This window comes from Dendrobates tinctorius, unplaced genomic scaffold (genome assembly GCF_039654945.1).
Source record: "Dendrobates tinctorius isolate UK_male_01 unplaced genomic scaffold, ASM3965494v1 ptg000012l, whole genome shotgun sequence".
Taxonomy (NCBI): domain Eukaryota; kingdom Metazoa; phylum Chordata; class Amphibia; order Anura; family Dendrobatidae; genus Dendrobates; species Dendrobates tinctorius.
In genome coordinates this window covers 4,787,325-4,811,473 of record NW_027361680.1, presented here as the reverse complement: position 1 = coordinate 4,811,473, position 24,149 = coordinate 4,787,325, and the positions used below count along the sequence as shown (strand labels likewise).

The window sequence follows — 24,149 nt, the reverse complement described above, 5'->3', positions numbered from 1 at the left end:
TTGGATTAGCAAAGTGCATATATTTCCGCCAGTGGAGCTGTGGGACCCTACATTAATATCCAAATTACACACAGTAACTGTATTTTTCAGCCTCCACCCAGGGCAGGCATGTAATAAGTGGAAGCTGTGAGAATCTCGCAAAACTTAAATGCATTTAAGAATTAATGTTACAAAAAATTAAGAAAACAAACAAGCTGCTGTTCTATAAACCCAAAGCAACTAAAATGTCCTCACCGTGAAACCAGCAACTGCAAGCAGCCTACGCAAATAGTGTTCATGAACAGCCATGTTTTAAGTGATTGAACCCGCCACAATATATAAAAATCAAAACAAATTTTAATTTGTATTGTATTTAATGAAAGTTTTTTTCAACATTAGTAACAAAAATTGTATTGTAGGCAATGTAGTTTAAATATAAAAATATACATGAAAGATGATCCATCACCCCCTAGTGGGAAACTTTTGAGGTAGGAGAAGATCAAAATATAAATCTATAAAAATACAGCCATGGTCAAAAGTGTTGGCACCCTTGAGATTGTTTCAGAAAATGAAGTATTTCTCCCAGAAAACTATTGCAATCACACATTTAGTTATACACGTATATTTCCTCTGTGTGTACTGTAACACAAAAAAAAAACAAAGGGAAAAAAGGCAAATTGGACAATTTCACACAACCCCCCCCCCCCCTCAAAAAAAAAAATAAAAAAATTGTATAACATATATATACACATACAGTCATATGTTAAAGTTTGGGCACCCCTACTAATGTTAACCTTTTTTCTTTATAACAATTTTGGTTTTTGCAACAGCTATTTCAGTTTTATATATCTAATAACTGATGGACTCAGTTATATTTCTGGATTCAAATGAGGTTTATTGCACTAACAGAAAATGTGCAATCTGCATTTAAACAAAATTTGACCGGTGCAAAAGTATGGGCACCCTTATCATTTTCTTGATTTGAACACTCCTAACTACTTTTTACTGACTTCCTGAAGCACTAAATTGGTTTTGTAACCTCATTGAGCTTTGAACTTCATAGCCAGGTGTATCAAATCATGAGAAAAGGTATTTAAGGTGGCCACTTGCAAGTAGTTCTCCTATTTGATTCTCCTATGAAGAGTGGCATCATGGGCTCCTCAAAACAACTCTCGAATGATCTGAAAACAAAGATTATTCAACATAGCTTTTCAGGGGAAGGATACAAAACGTTGTCTCAGAGATTTAACCTGTCAGTTTCCACTGTGAGGAACATAGTAAGGAAATGGAAGAACACAGGTACAGTTCTTGTTAAGCCAAGAAGTGGCAGGCCAAGAAAAATATCAGAAAGGCAGAGAAGAAGAATGGTGAGAACAGTCAAGGACAATCCACAGACCACCTCCAAAGACCTGCAGCATCATCTTGCTGCAGATGGTGTCACTGTGCATCGGTCAACAATACAGCGCACTTTGCACAAGGAGAAGCTGTATGGGAGAGTGATGTGAAAGGAGCCGTTTCTGCAAGCACGCCACAAACAGAGTCGCCTGAGGTATGCAAAAGCACATTTGGACAAGCCAGTTACATTTTGGAAGAAGGTCCTGTGGACTGATGAAGCAAAGATTGAGTTGTTTGGTCATACAAAAAGGCGTTATGCATGGAGGCTAAAAAACACAGCATTCCAAGAAAAACACTTGCTACCCACAATAAAATTTGGTGGAGGTTCCATCATGCTTTGGGGCTGTGTGGCCAATGCCGGCACCGGGAATCTTGTTAAAGTTGAGTGTCGCATGGATTCAACTCAGTATCAGCAGATTCTTGACAATAATGTGCAAGAATCAGTGACGAAGTTGAAGTTACGCAGGGGATGGATATTTCAGCAAGACAATGATCCAAAACACCGCTCCAAATCTACTCAGGCATTCATGCAGAGGAACAATTACAATGTTCTGGAATGGCCATCCCAGTCCGCAGAACTGAATATCATTGAACATCTGTGGGATGATTTGAAGTGGGCTGTCCATGCTCGGCGACCATCAAACATAACTGGACTGGAATTGTTTTGTAAACAGGAATGGTCACAAATACCTTCATCCAGGATCCAGGAACTCATTAATAGCTACAGGAAGTGACTAGAGGCTGTTATTTTTGCAAAAGGAGGATCTGCGAAATATTAATGTCACTTTTATGTTGAGGTGCCCATACTATTGCACCGGTCAAATTTTGTTAAAATGCAGATTGCACATTTTCTGTTAGTACAATAAACCTCATTTGTATCCAGAAATATAACTGAGTCCATCAGTTATTAGATATATGAAACTGAAATAGCTGTTGCAAAAACCAAAATTGTTATAAAGAAAAAAGGTTAACATTAATAGGGGTGCCCAAACTTTAACATATGACTGTATATACCGTATATAGGCCAGGCAAAATTGTTGGCACTTTTCCAAAATTGTGGGTAAACAACATTGTTTCAAGCATGTGATACTCATTCAAACTCACCTGTGGCAAGTAACAGGTGTGGGCAATATGAAAATCACACCTTAAACCAGATAAAAAGGGGAGACGTTGACTAAATCTTTGCATTGTGCATCTGTGTGTCTCTCACTAATCATGGGGAACAGAAAGAGGAGAAAAGAATTGTCTGAGGACTTAAGGACCAAAATTGTTGAAAAATATCAACAATCTCAAGGTTACAAGTCCATCTCCTGATGTTCCTTTGTCCATGGTGCACAACATAATGAAGAGGTTTACAATCCATGGCATTGTAGCTAATCTTTCTGGACATGGACAGCAGAGAAAAATTGATGAAAGGTTGCAATGCAGGGTAGTCCAGATGGTGGATAAGCAGCCCCAATCAAGTTCCAGAGAAATTCAAGCTGTCTTGCAGGACCAGGGAGCATCAGTAACAGAGCAAACTGTCCATCCACATTTGAGTGAAATAAAACACTATGCCAGGAGATCCAGGATGACCCGACTGCTGACACAGATATAAAAAACTAGATGGCAGTTTGACAAAATGTGCATGAGTAAGCCAAAGTACTTCTGTGAAAGCGTCTTGTGGACAGATGAAACCAAGATTGATTTGCTTTACCAAAAAAACTTTGTTTACTGAAAAAAGAATGGGGCCTACAAAGAAAAGAACAAAGTACCTAGAGTCAAATATGGTGAAGGTTCAAAGATGTTTTTGGGGTTGTTTTGCTGCCCGTGGCACTGGGTGTCTTGACTGTGTGCAAGGCATCATGAAATCTGAAGATTACCAAAAGGATTTTGGGTTGCAATGTAGTGCCCAGTGTCAGAAACCTGGGTTTGCCTCATAGGTCAGGAATCTTCCAGTAGGACAATGAACCCAAGCATACTTCAAGAAGTATCTAGAAATGGATTGAAACAAAGTTCTGGAGAGTTGTGAAGTGTCCAGCAATGAGTCCGGATCTAAATCCAATTGAAAAACTATGGAGAGATCTTAAAACTGCTGTTGGGAGAAGGCATCCTTTGAATATGAGAGACCAGTCTGCAAAAGAACGGTGGTCCAAAATTCCAGTTGAGAGGTGTAAGGGTATGTGCACACGTAGTGAAATCTGCTGCGTTTCCGCAGCGGTTTTGGCTCTGCGGAAACGCAGCAGATTCTGCTGCATTGTACAGTACCTTTATTTTCAATGGAAAAAAAAAAAGCTGTGCACATGCTGCTGATTTTTCCGTGCGGTTTTGCTGCGGTTTACAATCCGCAGCATGTCAATTGTTTGGTGCAGAAACGCTGCAATTTTACACCTCATCCATTATGAGGTGTAAAACCGCAGGCAAAACCGCAGATAAACCGCAGGACTTTTGTCCTGCGGATTTACCTGCGGTTTTCTCTCCAAAATCCGCACACCCAAAAAACTACGTGTGCACATACCCTAAGAAGCTTGTTGATGATTATAGCAGGGTTCCCCAACTCCAGTCCTCAAGGCCCACCAACAGATCATGTTTTCAGGATTTCCTTTGTATTGCACAGGTGAAGCAATTATCACCTGGGCAGTACTAAGGAAATCCTGAAAACATGATCTGTTGGTGGGCCTTGAGGACTGGAGTTGGGGAACCCTGTATAATAGGAAGCGACTGATTGAAGTTATGTATTCAAGAGGGTGTGCAACCAAATATTAAGCTGAGGGTGCCATCAATTTTCTCTGGCCCATTTCTGGAGTTTTGTGTGAAATTATGTTCAATTTGCCTTTTTTTTGTTTTTATTTTTGTATGCGTTGCTCCAATACAGACAAAAGGAAATAAACATGTGTATAACAAAACAAGGGTACGGTAATTGCAAGAATTTTCTGGGAGAAATACTTCAATTTCTGGAACAATTTCAAGGGTGCCAACACTTTTGACCGTGACTGTAAATGAATTAGGAAAATGAATGTCCTCTTTAATAAATCTAACGAAAACTTGGGCCCATTAAGAGAGAGTGAAATAAAGTCAGGCTCTCCACTGTCTGGACTACAGTGAGGCTTCCTGCTTCTGAGCTGGAAGATGCCAATGTGTGCAGCACTGAAAAAAAATGATCAACAGGAGCAGCCATGTCCTTACTTTTGCACATTAACCCTTTGGTAGCAACTGTATTGGTCTTGGTTAGCTGGGCTGCACAATACACAGTGACATCTTATTTCTAAGCAGATAAATAGAAATATTCTGTATGCAGTAAAGTTCAGACTCCTGGCAAAGGAGGAGATCCATTTTGCCCGAACTGCTCTTCACTGGTACACGTGAATATTGGATATACACTGGTGAATCAATTATGTACTTCTGATAAGTTTATCCGAAAAGGATGAATCAATTCTCGCAGTATGCTCCACAGACCAGTGACTTGATAAAACAACAAAAGAGGCAAATTAATCCTGGATAGATCTGAGCACAAAGCTCCATTCACTATTTAGATGCTACTTTGAAACAGACTCCCAGACCAACAATTGTCCTTGATACGCATCCTCTGTCTATTTATAAGGATATGCAGTTTGGAAAACTGCTGGAAATGTGTTATTAACCAAAACAGGTTTATGAGTAATAGGAAATCTGCGAATAAGAGTGTGTTTGAAACACCTGCATCTAAAAATTATAAATGGTCCTTACAATCCCATAATAAATTAAGGTACTATTCAGACATTAGCATATTCCGCAAGTTGTGGGAGAGCTTGTTGTGCAATAGCTGTCCAAGACTTATTAAGACAAGCTTGCCTGTAAGTTACGGTAATATATCAGTTTAAACAGCCACGTGGGCCAAAAACAGCGTTTTGGTTTTTTTTAGCTAAAGATATACAAGAATTCAAGATAGAATGGGAAATATAGAAGAAAGTTTATGCTGAATTAACTTCTGGGTTTGTTTTAACAAAAACAACATAAAAAACTGCTGTGTAAAAAAACACCATTAAAAGTAACACAATAAGAATGTAACATAATAGCACAACTGGAAATATTTTTTCAAACGCTTTCCTTTTAAGGATATGCATACAGTGGGGAAAAAAAGTATTTAGTCAGTCAGCAATAGTGCAAGTTCCACCACTTAAAAAGATGAGAGGCGTCTGTAATTTACATCATAGGTAGACCTCAACTATGGGAGATAAACTGAGAAAAAAAAAATCCAGAAAATCACATTGTCTGTTTTTTTCTTCATTTTATTTGCATATTATGGTGGAAAATAAGTATTTGGTCAGAAACAAGCAATCAAGATTTCTGGCTCTCACAGACCTGTAACTTCTTCTTTAAGAGTCTCCTCTTTCCTCCACTCATTACCTGTAGTAATGGCACCCGTTTAAACTTGTTATCAGTATAAAAAGACACCTGTGCACACCCTCAAACAGTCTGACTCCAAACTCCACTATGGTGAAGACCAAAGAGCTGTCAAAGGACACCAGAAACAAAATTGTAGCCCTGCACCAGGCTGGGAAGACTGAATCTGCAATAGCCAACCAGCTTGGAGTGAAGAAATCAACTGTGGGAGCAATAATTAGAAAATGGAAGACATACAAGACCACTGATAATCTCCCTCGATCTGGTGCTCCACGCAAAATCCCACCCCGTGGGGTCAGAATGATCACAAGAACGGTGAGCAAAAATCCCAGAACCATGCGGGGGGACCTAGTGAATGAACTGCAGAGAGCTGGGACCAATGTAACAAGGCCTACCATAAGTAACACACTAAGCCACCATGGACTCAGATCCTGCAGTGCCAGACGTGTCCCACTGCTTAAGCCTGTACATGTCCGGGCCCGTCTGAAGTTTGCTAGAGAGCATTTGGATGATCCAGAGGAGTTTTGGGAGAATGTCCTATGGTCTGATGAAACCAAACTGGAACTGTTTGGTAGAAACACAACTTGTCGTGTTTGGAGGAAAAAGAATACTGAGTTGCATCCATCAAACACCATACCTACTGTAAAGCATGGTGGTGGAAACATCATGCTTTGGGGCTGTTTCTCTGCAAAGGGGCCAGGACGACTGATCCGGGTACATGAAAGAATGAATGGGGCCATGTATCGTGAGATTTTGAGTGCAAACCTCCTTCCATCAGCAAGGGCATTGAAGATGAAACGTGGCTGGGTCTTTCAACATAACAATGATCCAAAGCACACCGCCAGGGCAACGAAGGAGTGGCTTCGTAAGAAGCATTTCAAGGTCCTGGAGTGGCCTAGCCAGTCTCCAGATCTCAACCCTATAGAAAACCTTTGGAGGGAGTTGAAAGTCCGTGTTGCCAAGCGAAAAGCCAAAAACATCACTGCTCTAGAGGAGATCTGCATGGAGGAATGGGCCAACATACCAACAACAGTGTGTGGCAACCTTGTGAAGACTTACAGAAAACGTTTGACCTCTGTCATTGCCAACAAAGGATATATCACAAAGTATTGAGATGAAATTTTGTTTTTGACCAAATACTTATTTTCCACCATAATATGCAAATAAAATGAAAAAAAAACAGACAATGTGATTTTCTGGATTTTTTTTTTCTCAGTTTGTCTCCCATAGTTGAGGTCTACCTATGATGTAAATTACAGACGCCTCTCATCTTTTTAAGTGGTGGAACTTGCACTATTGCTGACTGACTAAATACTTTTTTTCCCCACTGTATTTGGTGCATTAGTTGATGAGCTCTGATTTACACAACATACTCCAAGCTAAATTATGTGTGAACTAAGCTATAGAGGGGATTCTCAAGTTGTCACTATAGCAGTTCAGAGCAATGCACTCTCCACACTTCATGGTTACTGGCAAGGGCGGGCTCTCCTCCTCCAATGACAGCGCTGCTCAATAGAACTGAAGTATTAGTAGGACTATAAAGCCCAGCACAAGTTCCGCTATAACAGTGGCTTGTTCTGGAGTCTACACTGCTATCACTGTATTTCCACAGATAACAGTAGCTAACTGCTCTACAGAAATCAATGGGCTGCAGAGTGGTAATTTTTCAGGTGTCTAATTAAAGCGTTTTAAAAACACCCTCTAACCTGGTCTTGATGTGACACACAGCTATGTCATATGTCGGGTCCTACATCTGCATCTTTCCCAACAGATGATGGCTGAATTTTTCAGTAATCATCTGCTTCTAACAGCCAAAGTCTTGGGATTTAATGTACATCGGCAAAGAGGTAGTCACTCCATGTGCCCGTGATATGATTGCGGGGTGCTATGACAGCTAGTTGTCTACTGAAGACCTTCGTGCTCGTCATTAATTGTATGGAATATCCTAAAAGATAAAAAAAAAGTGGCGCTACCTTAAGGTACTGTCACACTTAGCGATGCACCAGCGATATGATGCAGTCAGGATCGCTGGTGCATCGCTAAGTGGTCGCTAGTGAGCTGCCACACAGGCAGATCTCACCAGCGACATCACAGGGGTCGGGGGTCGCTACTTACCTGTCAGACAAGGTGATCCTGACGTCCTCCCGCCCGCGTCCACGCGTCGCTCGTCGGTGCCACAGGAAGCTGACGACGAGTAACGGTCCAGGACGTTCTCGCACGATCAGCGATAACCAGCGGGGGAGCGGTCGGAGGTATCAGACATAGCGATATCGCTAGCAATATCAATATAACGTCACAAAATCATGTGACGTTATAGCGATATTGCTAGCGATATCTCTTAGGCTGTGTGCACACGATGCATTTTTTTAAGCGTTTCCGCAGCGTTTGAGCCGGCTCAGACGCTGCAGAAACGCTTAAAAGATGCATCAAATTAATTAGCATGCGTTTTTGGCTTTCTGTGCCAATGCATGCGTTTTTAACCGCTCAGGAATCGCTTAGCGGCTAAAAACGCAGCATGCTCATTAATTTCCGCATTGCTGAGCGTTTTTAGCCATCCCCAATGATCCCAGAAATCGCGTGTCAAAAAACGCGTCAAAATCGCGTAAAAAAATCGCACAAAAAACGCGCGGAAAAAGACGCGCGATTTCTGGGAAGGGGATCCTTTTCCTGAGCGTTTAAAAACGCTAGCGTGTGCACATAGCCTTAGTGTGACAGGCCCTTAAGGGTAGTACATTTATCTCAAGTTGTAAAAGGCAAGTTGTATAAGGAAACTTGCTCACCTGAAATAGTTGTAATGCCTGAGGCACAACGTTCATTTTGGTTTGGATTCAAAAGTGATAGTCTGCAGCTATTCCTGGAGAAAGAGGAAACCGCTTTAGAAGTTTCCCCACAGTGGTAGAATAAAAAATGGAGACCAGGATCAGCGCGGTCTTCTATTGCCACGATTGAACAAAGGACAGTATGCTTTTGATTGTTTCAATGAGCATTTATTTCAAAATAAAAGATTATTAAGACACTAGTGTGCACAACGCGTTTAGTCTGCTTATAGCCTTTATCAGGTACATAATAAAAACACATACTTATCCAACTTTATATCCTCCACCCCCAGGAAGTGGGAGGAATGGAAAAGTGAGGGAGGAGGGGGGAGGAGGAGAGGGCAGGGAAAGAAAAGGTTTACACACATGCATAGCTGCCCTTGCTCTGTACTTTTGTTTAGAACCATATTCACACTGTGGCACCCTAACCCTGATCCGGTTTTACACTTTCTGCCACTAGGAGAGATTAAATTGCTAAAATATATCTGTTAAACATATAGGGTGTATAAAAATGCAATAACACTATACAAAACATAAAAACAAAAAATAGGGAAAAAAACAGTCTGTTGTGTGTATTATAAGTACATTTTAAAAATAAATACATGGAGCACTGAATTCATAAATCCTTCTGGATTGATAAATTCTCGTATTGTGCTGGTCACTCTTAAAAATCGGTCCTCTTGTTTTGTTACTTGTGTTAGGGTGCCACAGTGTGAATATGGGTCTAAACAAAAGTAAATTTTCATTGAAGCAATCAAAAAGATACCGTCCTTGATTCAATCATGGCAACAGAAGACAGCGCTGATCCTGGTCTCCATTTCTGATTTGTGCTAGTCATGACAGCTCTCCTCTGAAAGCCAGGCAGTAGCTGGAGGTCATAGGAGACTAGGATTTTCACTATACCACTATACACAGCAGAAATACACTATTGCCATGTGTAGCACAAGCTATGAAAAAAAAAGTATACATTTGTTATCTCTGTGTTCATTAACGTTTGATATATCAAAATATAGAATTAATTAATCTGATCGGTAAATCTTTTTCACCACTTAAGAAAACAAAAAAGAAAACAACAAAAAAACAAAAACCCACTATAAATGTTTGGTCGCAGCGTAATCGTACAGACCTGGAGAATCATATTGGCAGATCAGTTTTACCTTATAATGAACATGGTAAACAAAAAAATTATAGAAAAATTGTAGAATTGCGCCTTTTCGGCAATTTCAACGCACTGGGAATTTTTTTTCATCCTTTCTAGTGAATCACATGATAAAATGAATAGTGTCATTCAAAAGTACACTTTGTACTGCATGCAAAAAAACAACAAGCCATCGGCAGGGTCATCATCATTGCTTCAATTATTGTATTATCTTTAACAATGTTACTTATGATATGTATATAAGCTGTTGAATCATAGAATCAGAGTTGGAAGGGACCTCCTGGGCCATCTGGTCCAACCCCCTGCTCAAAGCAGGATTCGCTAAATCATCCCAGTCAGATGTCTGTCCAGCCTCTGTTTGATGACTTTCATTGAAGGAGAACTCACAACTTCTCTTGGCAGCCTGTTCCACTCATTGATCACTCTAACTGTCAAAAAGTTTTTTTCTAATATCTAATCTGTGTCTCCTCCCATTCAGTTTCATCCCATTGCTTCTAGTCTTTCCTTGTGCAAATGAGAATAACGATGATCCTTCTACAATGTGACAGCCCTTTAGATATTTGTAGACAGCTATTAAGTCTCCTCTCAGTCTTCTCTTTTGCAAACTAAACATTCCCAAATCCTGCAACCTTTCCTCATAAGACAGGGTTTGCAGACCGGTCACCATTCTGGTCGCTCTTTTCTGAACTTGCTCCAGGGTGTTGATGTCTTTTTTAAAATGTGGTGCCCAAAACTGGACACAACATTCCAGATGAGGTCTGACCAAAGAGGAGTAGAGGGCAATAATGACTTCACGTGATCTAGACTGTATGCTTCTGTTAATACATCATAGAATGGCATTTGCCTTTTTTGCTGCTGCATCACACTGTTGACTCATATTCAGTCTGTGATCTATTAGTATACCCAAGTCTTTTTCACATGTGCTGTTGCTTAGCCCTATTCCTCCCATTCTGTATATGCTTTTTTCATTTTTATTGCCCAGATGTAGTACTTTGCATTTTTCCCTGTTAAAAACCATTCTGTTAGTTGCTGCCCACTGCTCCAGTTTATTTATATCTTTTTGAATCCTCTCTCTCTCTTCTCTAGTATTAGCTATCCCACCTAGCTTTGTGTCATCAGCAAATTTAATCAGTTTACCCTCAATTCCTTCATCTAAATCGTTGATAAAGATGTTGAATAATACAGGGCCCAGGACAGAGCCCTGTGGTACCCCACTTGAGACATTCTTCCAACTGGATGTGCAGCCATTTACGACCACTCTTTGGGTCCGATCACAAAGCCAGTTATGAATCCACCTAACAGTTGCCTTGTCCATTCCATACTTAGTATTGTACAGCGTTGCAGAATACGTTGGCGCTATATAAAGATTTATTATTATTATTATACGGCTATAACAGTTATGGCTCTTAACCTCTTCGCGACCGTCCACAGTAGATAAACGTTGGCGCTTGCTGGGCTTTGTGCAGCGCCGACGTTTATTTACTGTCGGCGGTTTTGTGCCCCCCGGGACCCCCTCATACCTTATAACGCGGGGATCCCGGTGCACAATGCATGCTGGGACCCCCGACGTCATCGAGACCTGATTGGTTTAGGTCCTGATGACGTCGCGTCACAGCAGCCAATGAGAGAGCTCGCTGGGAAAGCTGCTTGTTTCCCGGCGATCTCCCTCATTATAACGCGACTTCTCCTCTGAGCTCATGCTGACAGATGAGCAGAGGTGAAGCAGCGTTACAGAGTGACTAGATCGCTGCCTGGCACAGCTGATCGCTGCCTGGCACAGCTGTGTCAGGCAGCGATCTTGTCACACAGTAACGCTGCTTCACCTCTGCTCATCTGTCAGTGTGAGATCAGAGGAGAAGTGGCGTTACTATGTGCCGGGCAGCGATCTTGTCACATAGTAACGCTGCTTCTCCTCTGATCATCTGCCAGTGTGAGATCAGAGGAGAAATGGCGTTACTATGAGTCAAAAATACAAAAAATAAAAAACACAAAAATAAAAAAAAAGTAAAGAAAAAAAAAAGCAGGTAGGCAGGCTAGGGGCTAGGTCTAGGGTTAGGGCTAGGGTTAGAGCTAGGGTTAGGGCTATGGTTAGGGCTAGGGGTGTGTTGGGGTTAGCGTTGGAATTCGAATTGGGGGTTTCCACTGTTTAGGTACATCAGGGGCTCTGTAAATGCAATATGACGCCCGCAGACCATTCCATCAAAGTCTGCATTTCAGAACGTCACTACTTCCCTTCCGAGCCCCACCGTGTGCCCAAACAGTGGTCCCCCCCCACATGTGGGGTACCAGCGTACTCAGGACAAATTGGACAACAACTCTTAGGGTCCAATTTCTCCTGTTACCCTTGTGAAAATAAAAATTGGGAGCTAAAAGATCATTTTTGTGGAAAAAAAATGATTTTTTTATTTTCACGGCTCTACATTATAAACTTTAGTGAAACACTTGGGGTTCAAAGTGCTCACCACACATCTAGATAAGTTCCTTGGGGGGGTCTAGTTTCCAAAAAGGGGTCACTTGTGGAGGATTTCCACTGTTTAGGCACATCAGGGGCTCTGCAAATGCGACATGACACCCGCAGACCATTCCATCAAAGTCTGCATTCCAAAACGTCACTACTTCCCTTCCGATCCCCACCGTGTGCCCAAACAGTAGTTTTCTTCCACATATGGGGTACCAGTGTACTCAGGACAAATTGGACAACAACTTTTGGGGTCCAATTTCTCCTGTTACCCTTGTGAAAATAAAAAATTGGGGGCTAAAAGATCATGTTTGTGGAACAAAAATGATTTTTTATTTTCATGGCTCTACGTTATAAACTTCTGTGAAGCACTTGGGGGTTCAAAGTGCTCACGACACATCTAGATAAGTTCTTTAAGGGGTCTAGTTTCCAAAATGGGGTCACTTGTGGGGGTTTCCACTGTTTAGGCACATTAGGGGCTCTCCAAATGCGACATGGCGTCCTCTCTCAATTCCAGCCAATTCTGCATTGAAAAAGTCAAACGGCACTCCTTCCTTTCTGAGCTCTGCCGTGTGCTCAAACAGTGGTTTAGCCCCACATACGGGGTATCGGCGTATTTGGGAGAAATTGCACAAAAAATTTTGTGGTTCATTTTCTGTTTTTACACTTGTGAAAATAAAAAAAAATGGTTCTGAAGTAAAATGTTTGTGAAAAAAAGTTAAATGTTTATTTTTTCCTTCCACATTCCATTCATTCATTCATGTGAAGCACCTGAAGGGTTAATAAACTTCTTGAATGTGGTTTTGAGTACATTGAGAGGTGCAGTTTTTAGAATGGTGTCACTTTTGGGTATTTTCTGTCATATTGACCCCTAAAAAAAATGGTGTTGTAAATTTTGTTGTAAAAATGAGAAATCGCTGGTCAACTTTTAACCCTTATAACTTCCTAAAAAAAAAAAAATTGTGTTTCCAAAATTGTGCAGATGTAAAATAGACGTGTGAAATGTTATTTATTAACTATTTTGTGCGATATCACTCTCTGATTTAAGGGCATAAAAATTAAAAGTTTGAAAATTGCAAAATTTTCAAAATTTTTGCCAAATTTCGATTTTTTTTAACATATAAGCGCAGTTCATATCTAAGAAATTTTACCACTATCCTGAAGTACAATATGTCATGAGAAAACAATGTCAGAATCAGCAGGATCCGTTGAAGCGTTCTAGAGTTATGGCCTCATAAAGTGACACTGGTCAGAATTGAAAAAACTTGGCCTGGTCACGAAGGCAAAAACAGGCTCAGGCGCGAAAGGGTTAAAAGGAGGAGAAACAAAACAAACAAACAAAAAACCACAAGATAGAAATTGGCCACAGTGTGAAGAGGCTAATATGGACACAGATATGCCTTTATTGTATGTCTCTTACAATAGGTGTAGGGAAATGTCTTTCGAATTCCTCTAGAATCCATTCCCATTTGTCGTGTTTAATGATGGACTGAAGAACAAAATTTTCCAAACTCTAAAGAAAATGGAGCCTTATAGGAGCCACAATCATCCAAGAGTAATGTCCTAGTCTCCACAGTGCGACAACAGCTAGAATGCAGCATAGTTATGGCAATAGAGAGGAAAAGCCATCAAATAGCAGAGCTAGGAGCTGTTCCATTGTTAGATGAGTAACATAGACCCAAGATGGTCATGAAAAGTGGGTAAGATTCAGTTAGACTTTAGAAATGGAGGCCGTGCCTCTTAGAATTATATTTTCCCCTGCACACTTAACTGGCCTTGAAAACAATGCTTCACTGTAAGACTATAAAGAATAAAATTCTGTTTTATTACAGAATGGCTAAAATATTTTAGTTTAAGATACAAACATTAACTTATTGGCTGTAAGGCGGCAATGGGAAGTTTCACTTATGACACATCTTAGGAATGATAATTGAAATTCAACTATAGTCTGTATAGTTCAAAGTATGACCAAATCAGAACCCTTCCAAGGGTCAATTTCTCAGGACTTGTTTAAGAAAGAGCAGTAATCAGCCCGGCAGAAAAAGAATGTGGCTAATTCTACTCCCAAGGGGTAACAAGCGGTACTGACTGGAAGTCAGATTTTAGACAGTCTGGGTCTGGAACAAGAAGCTAACATTCCAGACGAATGCTACACAAAACGGACTGTAATTCTCACATGCTACATCGTCTGTTCAAGGATTCGGACAAAATAACCAGAAAGGACAGCTATATCCTGTTAGTCAATACAAACCCTATCATTTCACAGAATTCCTTTAAATCTAGGAAACTGTAATAATCTGGCAATTGCTTCTGGCACAGACTTCAAAATAGCCTGGAATCTAACAAATCTGGAGCCAAAAGACAGAGCAGAAAGTGTCAGCTACAGCAGAATGTTATGTTAGCGCTCTCTTGTCAGTGCACTTCCCAGATGAGCTTTCCCTAATAAATCTTATATTTCTTTCCTTCTAATAAATCTTCTAAACTAATGTTTAATGTGTAGTAGTGTTCTGGAATTAAAGGTTTCACCGATCTCCCCCCCTCAAAAAAAACAACCAATTTATGCCCTAATAACTTCTACATCTCTGAACCCAAGAAATACAGATGTGTTAAATACAGAAACAAGTGATACATAGAAACAAGTACAACCAACATAAGTTTAAAGGGGTATTCTCAAGTTTGAAAGTTATCTGCCATCACCGGGGGTCTGACCACTGAGACCCATACCAATCCCAAGAACCCCATCTAAATATAGTGGAGGTAGACCATGGGCACTGCCATTTCATTAATTCATTCTTATGGAAATGCCAAAAAACAGATGAGCGCAGCACTCTCAAATCTCCAGCGGTCTAGTGAAGAAAGAATAGAGCAGCAATGCTCATTATCAATCACCACGTCATTCATACAGAGCCTCAGTTCTCAGGATCTATAGGGGTTCCAAGCAGTTGGCCCCCAACGATCAGGATATTATCAGCTCCCCCAGACAGATACAGGAGATAACTATTAAACTTGAGAATACCACTTTAAATGGTAACAGACTACTACAGAAGCTAAAGGAGGCATTACCAAAAGGGCTTACAAACCATGAAGGACTGGAGAATGAGACAGCAGGTGAGGGTAGAAGCTGTTTATACCATTGTGAAGAAGGGTACTGTAACATTTACAGAAGAGGTGGATTTTAAGATTTCTTTAGAAAAATTGAAAAGCGGGAGTCCGGTATGTTATAGCAAATGGTTCAAGAATGTGGAGTCTGCAGAAAAGAATTCTTGAAAACAATGTGGAGACCAACCAGACTGAACCAACCCTAAGTGCCGCAATAAAACAAGGAGTTTGTATGTTCTCCCCGTGTTTTCGTGGGTTTCCTCCGGGTACTTCGGTTTCCTCCCACATTCCAAAGACATACTGATAGGGAATTTAGATTGTGAGCCCCATCGGGGACAGTGATGATAATGTGTGCAAACTGTAAAGCGCTGCGGAATATGTTAGCGCTATATAAAAATAAAGATTATTATAAATTATTATTATAAAACGTAGGTGTTGGGGAAATTACCTTGTTAGGGCATATTGAAAGCATGTGCCATGAACATCTAAATATGTGCTTGTCTAATTTTAGGACTCCCATCTATGAGGAAAATAAAGGTCCCCTTTTCCACACAAGTTTGCATCCATCTACAGCAGGGGTGGGGAATCTTTTTTCTTCCAAGGGCATTTGAATATTTATACCACCCTTCGGGGGCCACACAAACTCCGCCCACAAAGTAGATCCTGACTCTGGCACTGGTTTCAGGACGTAATCTTTCATTGCATGCCCTTCAGTGTTCAGTAGTGGACACTGCATGTGTGTGCTCACAGGGCAGAAAGAAATTAATGAGCTGGTGGCAATCAAAATGCAACTCCCTGCCAAAGCACTGTGGTCCCTGAGAATCTGCCTGGGGGCCGGATAAAAGGTCATCGAGGGCCGTAAATGGCCCTGGGGCCTGAGGTTCCCCACCCCTGATTTACAAGATAGGTATTAAGTTGTTGATTGTGGGTGTCTGACCACTGGGACACGCACCGATCGGCAAAATAGCTAATTTTTATATTGATTAGAATGCAGCAGCAGTGCTCACTATCGACTGCATCTCTACTCATTCTCCATGGGCTGCCAAGCACTGCACTCAGCTTTTTCTAGCAGCCCCATAAAGTATTATGGGACATGCAGTAATCGGGTATCAGATCTATCACTCCAGTTTGTACCAAGCTTAAACTTGCCCAATCAGGCACGTTCTGCCTTTCAGTGTGGGTCTCAGTGGTCAGACCCCCACCGATCAGTAAGTTATCACCTAGCCCGTAGATAACCCGTTTAATGTGAGTTGATGAAATGGTTAAGTGTTTCTCTTCTCCAATAAACTACAATGACTCATACATGGTCACTTGACCTTAGGCTACTTTCACACTTGCATTGCGCAGACCTGCGCCAAACGCACCGTGTTGTTTTTTGGTGCGCTCGGCACACCGTCAAAGGGACGCATGCGCCGGAAAACGTATACATGCGCACGGCCTGCGTACCCAATGCTAAAGATAGGGTGCGCAGGTCGCATGTAGTGTCATGCGCCCATAGGCGGAGCTAACAGGAGGAGGCGCGGCAGGGGGGCAAAGCTTAGCGGCGGCCGTGCGCAGACCAAAGCAGGTCTTTGTAACGCAAGTGTGAAAGTAGCTTTACGGAGTATATTTTGTGCTGCTGGACGTCCCCATTAAGCCAAAATATTGAGGTCCCAAAGATGGCCACACAGTGCACAAATACTGCCTGACCTTACAGTGCTCCCTGGCCCTCTTCTACCAGACATGCAAAATATGTGTGAACAGCTATTAGACACCATGAAGCATATCTGTGACCAGATGTTTGATGGCCGCACAGAAAAGGGCCACAGGTTGTGCACCAGCCCCCCGCCCAGGCTGTAGATGAAGCACTGTCCATGTCAATCGGAATGCCTGACACTTCTGAGCAGGCACCTAATGGAGAGATTCTAGCCTTTATCAACAAACATGCAAGATATCAATGTCTGATAGAGGGTTAGGTCTCATTCAGATGTTCGTATTTTGCATGTCTCGTAGGCAAACATTTTTTTGTGGTTGATCCATGCGTCGTCAATGGTTGAGCCATGTGTCCCAAAATGTAGATAAGTAAAAACACACATAGGGAATGGGTCTTAATCAGGGAAAAGGTGAAATTACAATAGTATGTATCCTAGTGGGCCTTGTGTCCTGCCTGACAGTGGAGGTTGGCAGGCTAAGCTTCCACAGTATGGCACTCCCCACTCGTCAGCGGCTTTCCCTGATGTCCCTAATAAGTCCCTATTGGCTAACCTTATCCTAATATGGCCTGATTCCCTTATGAACCCCTAGGAATGTTCTAGTGGGGATAACGCGCTGGGTATTGATTTGGGATGCTGTTATTTGCTACCTTATTATGGACTGTGCCTGACTAAGGCTTGAACTATACAATGGGAATCACTGCCACTGAGCTGACGAACCCCAATAGGACAGCCAGGTGAGTACATGTAGCTATTGTTGCTCATTTTCCTACACGACACATTTTTTATATTCTTGGCTTGGGATATTCCTGCCTGTTCATTCTATATAAGGACTACTTTTGCCAGGAACAGGATAGCTGGCTTTGTTTTCATCTTTTACCAGCTTAATATACAATATTGTTGGTAATACACCAGCTCACCGTTACTCTTTTTAAACTTCACGGTATCGGGGTGTATTGGGACATTTTTTCCTTGATATAGATTTACTAGATGGAGGCCCGATGCTATCGCATTGGGTGGGCGGTAATGTCATGATGGAGGCAGGCTTTGCCGCATTGAGAATCTCTCCCCCCATGTGCTCACCTACTTATCCACTCTCTCTTTCCCCATGTGCTGACTTCTCCCATCTGTGCTCTCTTCTTTGACCTGTGTACCCCATGTGCTATCTCTCCCTTGTCTGCTCTCTCCTGTCTGTGTTCTCCCTTCATGTGCTATACCCCTTGTCTGCTGTCTCTCCTTCCAGTGCTGTGTTCTCCCCTCATGTGCTGTCCCGCTTGAGCTGTCTCCCCCCTGTGCTCTGTCTCTCTCACCCCCGTGTCTGACCATGTACACAACATACCACAGTTCCTGGGCAGGGGAGGAAGCAAAATACAATACTGACATTACAGCAGGAGATTGCAGAGGATACATTTTGTGAGGTAAAATATTGAAAAACAGTGAAATATTTTACCTCACAAAATGAATCCTCTGTGATCCCCTGCTGTAATGTCAGTATTTTCTTTGCTTCCTCCCCTGCCCAGAGGAACAGTAAACGGTCAGACACAGACAATTTTTAAAATGAACTTTTGTTCGTGGGAAAACCCTTTAATGTGACTGGCTTCCTCTGCCTGTAGACACGTCACGCATCTGCAGCTGGGATCAGCCGAATGATTCACTACGCCTGGGCAGAATTCGCGCAGGCGCAGTGCGATGGTGTTCCGCCGGTGGTACCGTGCAAGAGGCTATAAGAGTGTAAGAGTTTGAGTGTGTGAGTTGCGTATGGCGTATAGAGTGTGTGTGTGTGGTAGACTGTGTTCCGCTGGTGATACCATGCAACAGGTTGGTACCAGGAGCAGTTTCCATACTGAGACACCCAGACACCCAATATGGCCGTCAATGAACATCCCTCCACTTGGAATTCTGGGATACGATGACATTTGAACAGAACAGAAATGAAAACATTACAAGCCAATTATATATCGTATATACTCGCGTATAAGCCGAGATTTTTCAGGCCATTTTTTGGGGCTGAAAGTCCCCCCCTCCCCCTCTCAGCTTATACGCGAGTCATATACCGGGGGTCGGCGGGGGTGTCAGAGATCATACTCACCCCCTCCTGGTGCGGTCTCTACAACCCCCCTGCATGTTCCATGTTCTCTGCACCCCTGCTCTTCCTGCATTCAGCGGTCACGTGGTACCGCTCATTAATGTCAGGAATATGTGCATATTCATGACTTTAATGAGCGGTACCACGTGACCGCTGAAACCTGGAAGAGCAAAGGCGCCGAGAACATGGAAGAAGAGGGGCTGCAGACACCGTGCATCAGGAGGGGGTGAGTATGACGGGGAGCAGTGCAATATTCACCTGTCCCAGTTCCACCACCGCACGCTGCTATGTCCTCCACGTCCTCTGACTGTGACGTTCAGGTCAGAGGGCGTGATGACGTAGTCAGTGCGCGCCCTCTGCTGAACATCACTGCAGAGACCCGGGAGACAGAGCGGTGCCCTACAATGAAACGGGGACAGGTGAATATCGCCAGTGTCGGGGGCCTGAGCCAGCGGCGAGACCGGCACCTGTCCCACATAGCGCACTGGTGTCTCCACCTGCTCAGGACACTGGCACCTGGCCCCCAGCGACGAGGGGTATGTCATTTTTTTTTTTATTGCAGCAGCAATACACTCACTGGCCACTTTATTAGGTACACCTGTCCAACTGTGTGTTAAGACTTAATTTCTAATCAGCCAATCACATGGCGGCAACTCAGTGCATTTAGGCATGTAGACATGGTCAAGACAATCTCCTGCAGTTCAAACCGAGCATCAGTATGGGGAAGAAAGGTGATTTGAGTGCCTTTGAACGTGGCATGATTGTTGGTGCCAGAAGGGCTGGTCTGAGTATTTCAGAAACTGCTGATCTACTGGGATTTTCACGCAAAACCATCTCTAGGGTTTACAGAGAATGGTCCGAAAAAGAAAAAAAATCCAGTGAGCGGCAGTTCTGTGGCCGGAAATGCCATGTTGATGCCAGAGGTCAGAGGAGAATGGGCAGACTGGTTCGAGCTGATAGAAAGGCAACAGTGACTCAAATTGCCACCCGTTACAACCAAGGTAGGCAGAAGAGCATCTCTGAACGCACAGTGCGTCGAACTTTGAGGCAGATGGGCTACAGCAGCAGAAGACCACACTGGGTACCACTCCTCTCAGCTAAGAACAGGAAACTGAGGCTACAATTTGCACAAGCTCATCGAAATTGGACAGTAGAAGATTGGAAAAACGTTGCCTGGTCTGATGAGTCTCGATTTCTGCTGCGACATTCGGATGGTAGGGTCAGAATTTGGCGTAAACAACATGAAAGCATGGATCCATCCTGCCTTGTATCAACGGTTCAGGCTGGTGGTGGTGGTGTCATGGTGTGGGGAATTTTTTCTGGGCACTCTTTGGGCCCCTTGGTACCAATTGAGCATCGTTGCAATGCCACAGCCTACCTGAGTATTGTTGCTGACCATGTCCATCCCTTTATGACCACAATGTACCCAACATCTGATGGCTACTTTCAGCAGGATAATGCGCCATGTCATAAAGCTCGAATCATCTCAGATTGGTTTCTTGAACATGACAATGAGTTTACTGTACTCAAATGGCCTCCTCAGTCACCAGATCTCAATCCAATAGAGCATCTTTGGGATGTGGTGGAACGGGAGATTCGCATCAGGGATGTGCAGCCGACAAATCTGCGCTAACTGTGTGATGCCATCATGTCAATATGGTCCAAAATCTCTGAGGAATGCTTCCAGCACCTTGTTGAATCTCTGCCACGAAGAATTGAGGCAGTTCTGAAGGCAAAAGGGGGTCCAACCCGTTACTAGCATGGTGTACCTAATAAAGTGGCCAGTGAGTGTATATTGGCCGTATTTATCTATGGAGCATTTTCTTGTGCCACCATTAACCGTTGTGCAGCATTTTATGGGGGCATTTATCTATGGAGCATCTTCTTGGGACTCCATTGACCCCTGTGTAGTATTTTATGGGGGGTATTTATCTATGGAACATCTTTTTGGACCACCATTAACCCTTGTGCAGCACCACCATTGGCTTACACTCAAGTCAATAAGTTTTCCCAGTTTTTTGTGGCAAAATTAGGGGTTTTGGCTTATACTCGGGTCGGCTTACACACGAGTGTATACGGTAAATAGATGCATTTATTAGGGACATCAGGGAAAGCCGCCGACGTGCCATAACATGGAAACTTAGGGTGCCAACCTCCACTGTCAGGCAGAACAGAAGATAGTAACCTGGTAGGGCCCACTAGGATACATATTATTGTAATTTCCCCTTTCCCCTGATTAAGACCCACTCCATACATGTGTTTTTACTTATCTACATTTTGAAACGTGATTTTAGCTTTATAAAATAAAAGTTATATTTTAGAGGTCCTTGCTTTTGTGCGGTTTCACGTTTGTTATTAGAGAACTTCATCTTATTTGAAATTTGGTTTGATCAATGTGTCATCAGTGATTTTCACATGTGGATAAATTAGAGCTTCGCCTATCCTCTGCAACATTATACATGGGCAGCACACCAATACCATCTGTTATCTCCGGTCACTAGCCAAGTTCTAACGGACAGCTGATATCAAGAATTGATGCGCACATGACCTCCGGGGACATCTCCAGTCATCATCTTCAAGCTCCGCTGTGTCTGGATGTCAGGCTGAGTGGTGGCATAATGCCACCGGTTCAGCCAAAGGCATCCAAATGTAGCAGGGCTGGACTCGTCGTGGGACAGTATGTATATCTTCTCGGCGGACAGGTAAGGATATTGTTGCTATTTTATCTTATTTCTCTTACAGGAGATCGAGGGTGGATGTGGAATAAGCGATGCAGTAAGTATGGTTTAATTAAGATCTATTAAAAGGAGTCTGTGTCATTCTTTCAATTAAAAGATAAAACAAACAAAAAGATAGCCTCATCGTGTCCTATATTATGATTCAGTTCGTCTTGCAATGTAGTGGGTCGTCTCCAACCAATAGGCGTGACTTGCGGCTTATCAAAGGAAAGAAATTTTGTTGAGTCCCAAAAATAGATACAATCCTCAAATTTCAAATATTTTAAAAGATCATACAGGTTGTGGATACATTTCAACGCATTTCTGGCAAAAGTGAATAAGGGCTTTTGCCAGAAACGCGTTAAGATGTATCCCCAAACTGTATGATCTTTTAAAAAATTTTAAATAAATTTGAGGATTTTATCTATTTTTGGGACTCGTCAAAATTTCTTTCCTTCAATTAAAAGACTTTATTCTGGCTCTGTCTTTATTTACAATGTAACTATAGGATTAGTAATGGATAGGTGTCTTATAGATGCTTCTCCATTACTAAGCCGTGGGCTTGAGGTCACCTGAAAATACAAAGGTGACATCAACCCCACAAATACTAACCCACTGGCCACCGCTACCGGGCAAGTGGGAAGAGGCAGGTAAAGTGTCACAATTGGTGCATCTTTGGATGCTCCAATTATGGGGCGGTAGCGGGCTGCTATTTTTAGGCTGGTGAGGGCCAAAATCTATGGGCTTCACCAGCCTCAGAATATCAGACCACAGCTGTCTGCTTTTTCTTTGGCTGGTTAACAAAAATAGGGGGACCCCGCATTATTTTTTTGGAGGGTATCCCACTATTTTTGCTAACCATCCAAGGTTTGCAGACTGCTGCGGCCTGATATTATCAGGCAGGTAAGGTTCATGGATATTGGATCCTCACCAGCATGAAATGAAATAACAGTCCTAGTAGTCTGCTTTACTCTGGCTGATTAACAAATATAGGGGGACCCCACAATTTTTTTTCTAATTATTTATTAAAAAGGAGGGGACCTCTCTCTATGTTTTCCTCCACTTCCTGTGTCATGTACTTCGTTGTGTAACAAGAATTGCCATTATTAAATTAGTACACATGCATAGTAAGCTGCGTGCCCACACTTAATACACATGTGACTAGGAAGATAACGCAGTTTTACTGCATCTAATGATAGTGAATAGGTAATTTACACAGCTACATAGATTGACACGCTGCATGTCCGCCTCTGCGGGTGAGCCGCGGGCATTGGTGCACACATAGTGGGCATGGGATTTCTTGAAATCCCATCCACTCTGCAAGTAACAGCTGGATGCTGCAGGTTGGACATTGCGGATGTACGCAGCATTCAACCCGCAGCGTTTACTGACCGTGGAAACATACCCCAATATATCTGCAAACAGGAAATCACTTTTTCCTTCCCAGAAGCCAACTTTCAATTAGCTTTATTTCAAGTGAAAAAAAAACGCATCAAAAACGCATGTGGAAAAACGCATCAAAAATCCTGAGCCATTTCTTACTGTGTGCACATACCCTCGGGGTATATTTCCACGGTCAGGATTTGCTGCAGATTGGATGCTGCATACAGCCGCATTGTCCAATCTGCAGCGTCCAGATGTTACAGCATAGTGGAGGGGATTTCATGAAATCCCATCTCCACTATGCGTTCAAACACCCAGGTGGCAGTCCTGCGTAAATGGACATGCGGCGCATATTTATAGACCGCAAAATGTCTATTTATCTTGCGGAGATGCTCAGTCTCTGCAAGATAAATAACACAGTCTATGTATAGGTTGCGGTAATTCCACATGTGTTCAATGAACACACGAGGAATCACCGTGCGTACAAAAGGTGGCAGCGCTTTGGGTGGAGCGGTTATCCACTGCGTTCACAGAGCTGACATTCCTGACCATGGACACATACCCTTAGAGAGATGCTGAAACGGATGTCTACTGGCTGCAGGTGCCAGAACCACAAGCTGACTTGTGCAGCAGTAGTGGGACTAGATTGGCTGAATTTATTAAAATATTTTACAACTATTGGCTTCATTTGAAAAAAAAATGAAACAGGTTAAGCTAAGTGTAATCACGTAGCTGCCGGGGACAATTTTTACACCTGTGACACATTTTAACACTCACTGGTGATAAACAATTTTCAATGAATGAACAATATTTTTGCAAAAATATGTAGCCCTTTTTCTTGTTCAATGTGTGGCCCAAGAAGAGCCTTAGTAGCTCCACCTGTAAAGAAAAAGCTTAAAGAGGGCCTAACGGGTGATACTTCTGCCCTATCTGATGGCAGCATGTATACAGCACTGGCTGTACGATCTTTTAATAGCCGCAGGTGAGGAAGCTGAAGGTCAGAC

At 42.5% G+C, this 24,149-nt stretch overlaps 1 protein-coding gene across 9 annotated transcripts in view; it reads right to left on the bottom strand.

Moving 5' to 3' along the window:
* The window catches only part of ATF6 (activating transcription factor 6), a 221,644-nt gene that overhangs the window by 14,677 nt on the left and 182,818 nt on the right, over window positions 1-24,149 (bottom strand). For 2 of the 9 annotated variants that reach the window (XM_073557966.1, XM_073557962.1), the window contains one exon: window positions 8,550-8,590. The exons of 6 other annotated variants lie outside the window; for them this stretch is intronic. In XM_073557966.1, the coding sequence (XP_073414067.1) occupies window positions 8,565-8,590 (26 nt within the window). In that variant the 3' untranslated portion in view covers window positions 8,550-8,564. Of the gene's footprint in view, window positions 1-8,549; window positions 8,591-9,125; window positions 9,500-24,149 lie in introns of those variants that run through there. One more of the 9 variants, XM_073557960.1, reaches the window with a different exon arrangement.